The sequence below is a fragment of the Nematolebias whitei genome, chromosome 9 (genome assembly GCF_014905685.2).
Source record: "Nematolebias whitei isolate Nwh7 chromosome 9, NemWhi1, whole genome shotgun sequence".
NCBI lineage: Eukaryota > Metazoa > Chordata > Actinopteri > Cyprinodontiformes > Rivulidae > Nematolebias > Nematolebias whitei.
Window position 1 is genome coordinate 8,365,027 of NC_056506.1, and position 5,757 is coordinate 8,370,783.

Below are 5,757 nucleotides of genomic sequence, written 5' to 3' on the forward strand. Positions count from 1 at the left end.
CACAAATCTGGCCTTTATGGAAGAGTGGCAAGAAGAAAGCCATTTCTCAAAGATATCCATAAAAAGTGTTGTTTAAAGTTTGTCACAAGCACCTGGGAGACACACCAAACATGTGGAAGAAGGTGCTCTGGTCAGATGAAACCAAAATCGAACTGTTTGGCCACAATGCAAAATGATATGTTTGGTATAAAAGCAACACAGCTCATCACCCTGAACACACCATCCCCACTGCCAAACATGGTGGTGGCAGCATCATGTTTTGAGCCTGTTTTTCATCAGCAGGGACAGGGAAGATGGTCAGAATTGATGGGAAGATGGATAAGGCCAAATACAGGACCATTCTGGAAGAAAACCTGTTTGAGTCTGCAAGAGACCTGAGAGTGGGACGGAGATTTATCTTCCAACAAGACAATGATCCAAAACATAAAGCCAAATCTACAATGGACTGGTTCACTAATAAACATATCCAGGTGTTGGAATGGCCAAGTCAAAGTCCAGACCTGAATCCAATCGAGAATCTGTGGAAAGTGCTGAAGACTGCTGTTAACAAACGCTCTCCATCCAACCTTACTGAGCTCGAGCTGTTTTGCAATGAAGAATGGGCAAGAATTTCAATCTCTCGAAGTGCAAAACTGATAGAGACATACCCCAAGCGACTTGCAGCTGTAATTACAGCAAAAGACGGAGCTACAAAGTATTAACGCAAGGGGGCCGAATTATATTGCACGCCTCACTTTTCAGTTGTTTATTTGTTAAAAAAGTTTGACACATCCAATAAATTTCATTCCACTTCACGATTGTGCCCCACTTGTTGTTGATTCTTCACATAAAATTAAAATTTTATATCTTTATGTTTGAAGCCTGAAATGTGGCAAAAGGTTGAAAAGTTCAAGGGGGCCGAATACTTTCGCAAGGCACTGTATATGTGTATGTATATTATATATGTGTGTGTGTATATATATGTGTGTGTGTGTATATATATATATATATATATGTATATATAATGTATATATATGTGTATCCTGATGCATGCTCAATAATCCAGGTAGAAAAATCTAAAAAAGTTAAATCTGGTCCTCTGGACATTCAAAAAAAAACAAACAAAAAAAAACAAAAAACAAAGCAAATCAACAAAAAATGTAGAAACGTTTCGTCTCTCATCCGAGAGACTTCCTCAGTCTAAGGAGCTGTATTCAGCTCAGTCTCTTAAATAGCACTTTCTCAGAGTGGATCAACCAGTTTTGCTGCTGACAACCAAAACCAGCTGATCACATGCTCAAGAAGGACCATCAGCCTAACAATGGATCATTAGCACACTGATGGCTGTTTACTGTTCACAGAGGGCTGAGTGATACTAGCAATCACAGCATTGTAAGAGGGGGACAGTTGAACCCGGAGGCCTCCACCCCTGTTTAATGATGGACGATTTCTTTTCACAAAGATGGCCTCCTTTACTCCTCTCTCAAACCATCGTTCCTCTCTGTCCAGGATGTGAACATCTTCATCCCTGAAAGAGTGACCGCTGGCCTGGAGATGAGTGTAGACCGCAGAGTCCTGGCTTGATGATGTTGATCTTCTGTGCTGGGCCATCCTTTTGGCCAGTGGCTGTTTTGTTTCCCCGATCAGTGATCAGTCCTACATCGGGGAAACAAAACAGCCACTAATGGATTGTGTCCATTCTACTGATCCATTTTATGAGCCTCCTTCAAGGTCACTCCCACCATGCTGACAAGTCCCAGAAGCCGCAGGTGGCCTGTAACTCTCATTAATCGCCTCCACCTTACGGTTTAGCTTGTAAATCAGCTGATTTTGAGTGCTCACAGCACAAATCAAACCTTCATACTGACTCAAAAGTTTTGTCATGACCGAAATTGCTGCCCATGTCTTCTTCAATAGTCGATAAAACAGAGCCCTGCCGATGCCAAAAAGCAGAGTCCCTGCTATCATAAATCCAAATATATAAACGTCTTCAGCATCCTCCGGAGACAGAACTGAGATTCACATCAACTGCCACACTCCCCACGTATTCATGACGTACCCCACAGTGTGCATCTCAGCTGGTCAAGCAGGTTCTCCAAGACCTTGTAATTTTGTTGAAAAAATCTTGTTGATGGCATTGAACGTCCAGGATACCAGATCCATAATCTTAATTTACGTTCGGGAGATGTGTATCTGGCACTTCAGACACACAGAGAGCGAAACAGGGGGAAGGGAAAAAACGGGAGAGGGAAGTCGAGCAGCCACCTCGAGCGAGAGCTGTCCAGAAACACTTCTCTCCAAAACTACAAACACTCACTATTTAAATTCCTCATGGACGGAGGAAAGCAGCTTGTCCACTTCATGTCTGATTGTTAATTTATTTAGTTTGTGCTTCTGTAAAGCACTTTGGATTACCTTGACTTTGAAAATCGCTGCACAAAGACGATAAATTTATTGAAAAGTCTGCTTCTTGACCATGATATCTGTCCAGTTAAAGCTGTAATGTTTGTTCTGGTTCTCAGATGGCGCTGTACTACTGTTCAGGCATATTAAAGGAGGAAGAGCACTTTAAGCATTACGCCTTGAACGTTCCGCTGTACACACACTTCACCTCCCCCATCCGACGATATCCTGACATCATCGTCCACAGGCTGCTGGCGTCTTCACTCGGTATGACTGTTCCTACCAACGCCTCTCACCATCACACATGTGCATGTCCAGCTTGTTGTTCCAAATTTTTTTGTGCTGGAAGATATTTCTGAACAAACAAAGTAACCAGACTGTCACTAGCTGTTTCTTGTTCCTACTGTATTGACTCCTCTGTCTCGCTGATGTTCCTGCATGCCTGCTGGATGTTTTGCACACAGAGTGTGGGCCTCTTTTAAGCCTGTCCATGGAGGAAGTACGAAAAGTAGCATCCCGCTGTAATGACAAGAAGACGATGTCCAAGAGAGTCCATGAGCTCAGCTCAGATCTTTTCTTTGGAGCGTTTGTCAAGGTGAGAAATGATCACCAAACATATGCCAGCAGTGATTTCCACTAAATGTTCTCTAACTCTGTGTCAATTCTCCCCCCAGACATTAAACCAAATGTTAACAAAGCATGAAATACACTGCCTGGCCCCCAAAAAAAGTTGCCACCAAAAAAAGGTCACACCAATATTTGGTTGGACCGCATTTAGCTTTGATTATGGCATACATTCGCTGTGGCATTGTTTCAATAAGCTTCTGCAATGTCACAAGATCTATTTCCATCCAGTGTTACATTAATTTTTCACCAAGATCTTGCATTTATGACTAGGCACTAGGCATGATGGGTGCATCACTTCACCTGCCTCTCTTCACCTGCCTCTCTTCTTACCCTGATGTGCCCATCACTCTAGAACAGGGTAAATCTGGACTCATCAGACCACATGACTTTCTTCAATCAATCAATCAATCAACCTTTATTTATACAGGTAAATCCCATTGAGCCTTGAGGACTCATTTACAAGAGAGACCTGATTTCAACAAAGAAAGATGACAACAATGGACAACAGCAACAACAATAAGCAGTTATAAAAAAGCATACTACAGGTTTTTTTTTTGTTTGTTTGTTTTTTTTAACAAGTAGGATGGCTAAAAGGAAAAGGTAACAAAACAAAAAACAGCTAGATTCCAAGACAAATGTAGAAAACTAACAACAGGAACATGTCAGCATTGGACCCTGCCAGGTGTCCAACAGATTCTTAAAGACACTTAGAGAGGTCAAGGTCGAGAGCTTCAAATCTTTTTGTAAGATATTCCAGGAAACAGGAGCGGAATAGGAGAAGGCCCTTTTGCCTAGTTCAGTCCTCATTGAGGGAACACTGCAGGTAATAATGTCCTGAGAGCGCACTCCGTAGCTGCACTCACGCAGAGACATGTAGGAGGAGATGTATGAAGGCAACAGACCAAGAAGTGATTTAAAGATGAAAATGTACCAGTGAGAGAGTCTGCGTGAAGTTAATGATGTCCAGTTAACCAGTGAATACAGGGTGCAGTGGTGGGTACGATAATCACAGCCAGTTATGAATCTTAGTGCACCATGATAGACAGCATCCAACATCTGCAGGGTTCTTGTAGGAGCGTTCATGTAAATAATGTCACCATAATCAATGGAGGGAAGGAAAGTCACAGATACAAGGCGTTTTCTAGCATTCAGGGTTAGACAGGATTTGTTTCTGAAAAAGAAACCCAGTTTAACTTTCAGTTTCTTTACCAAGTTTTCCACATGGAGCTTAAAAGAAAGATGTGAGTCGACCAAGATACCCAAATATTTATAGGAATCAACAAACTCAATGGGGACACCATTTGAGGATAAAATCGGAGGAAGAACAGCTGGGACCAACTTCCTATTTGAAAAAAGCATCCCTTTGGTTTTTTTGGCATTTAGGACAAGTTTGAGGTGAAACAAATCAGTCTGGATGTAGTTAAATGCAGATTTCAAAAGCTGGAAAGCCTTAGCAACTGTTTTAGCTCGACAATAAACAACTGTGTCGTCAGCATAGAAATGTATGGATGCATTAGGGATGTTTTTACCTACATTATGTATGTAGATTGTAAAGAGGGTGGGTCCTAAGACTGAGCCTTGTGGTACACCATTGTTGACTGTTAAATAACTGGAGGAAGTACCATTATGTTGAACACATTGCCTCCGGTCTGAAAGATAGTTAGAGAACCAACCAATGGTGTGTTCTGAGAAACCAATTTCTGAGAGTTTATGACACAAGATGTTATGATCCACAGTGTCAAAAGCTTTAGACAGGTCTAAGAAAAGTGCAGCACAATAATCCTTAGCATCCAGTGCTTCAACAATGTCATTAAGAACCTTCAGTGAAGCAGTGGTTGTGCTGTGTTGTTTCCTGAAACCAGATTGATGTGGAGGTAAGATGTTAAATGAGTCCAGGTAAGTTTTGATTTGAGAGTTTATCAGTTTTTCTAGAACCTTGGCTAAAATGCAGAGTTTAGAGATTGGTCGATAGTTGTTCAGTGAGGTGGGGTCTCCTCCCTTCAGCAAAGGAAGAACAAAGGCTGTTTTCCAAGTGTCTGGGATGGAGTTTTGTCTTATGGAGAGATTGAAGATGTGGGTCACAGGGACTGTGATGATATGAGCAGCCAGCCTTAAGAAATAAGGTGGAAGTTCATCTGGACATGCAGATTTTTTAGGGTCAAGATCTTTTAACAGTTTATTGACCTCACTGACTGAGAATGGAGAAAAAGAGAAGCTGTGATTAACTGAGGATTGACTTGTAGGAGGGATTTGATTTGTAGAAGTTTGGTTATTAAGTGAAGTGGCTGATTTTCCATTAGTAACTGTGTCAAATAAAGAACCAGAAGCAACAAAATGTTTGTTGAAACAGTTCAGGATCTTGTGCTTGTTTGACACAGGAACAGAGTTAACGAGAAGTTGTGATGGGAGGTCAGATGATTGGGGGGTGCCTGAGAGAGATTTAATGGTTTTCCAGAATCTGTTAGGGTCATTTAGATTTTTGGAGGTCTGAGATAAGAAATAGTTGCGTTTTGCTGCTTTAACAGCAGTTGTGCATTTATTCTTCATCTGTCGAAAACTCAACCAATCAGTGTCTGAGCCAGATTTTCTCGCTGCGGCCCAAAGATGATCTCTCCTGTAACATTTTAAAGGAAAAATATGTTGATTCAAAATTTCACAGTGTCAACAAATCCCAAAAAAGTTGGGACAAGTAGCAATAATGCCTCTTTTCCATTAGTACCTGTAGTACCGGTACAGCACGGCTCTACT

The 5,757-nt window shown here is 41.5% G+C and overlaps 1 protein-coding gene across 1 annotated transcript in view; it reads left to right on the top strand.

Annotated features, from left to right (window-relative positions):
• The window catches only part of LOC119414866 (DIS3-like exonuclease 2), a 25,862-nt gene that overhangs the window by 19,858 nt on the left and 247 nt on the right, over positions 1 to 5,757 (top strand). Inside the window, exons 4-5 of the mRNA XM_037681986.1 lie at positions 2,502 to 2,649; positions 2,847 to 2,977. Coding sequence (XP_037537914.1) covers positions 2,502 to 2,649; positions 2,847 to 2,977 — 279 coding nt within the window. The remainder of the gene's footprint in view (positions 1 to 2,501; positions 2,650 to 2,846; positions 2,978 to 5,757) is intronic.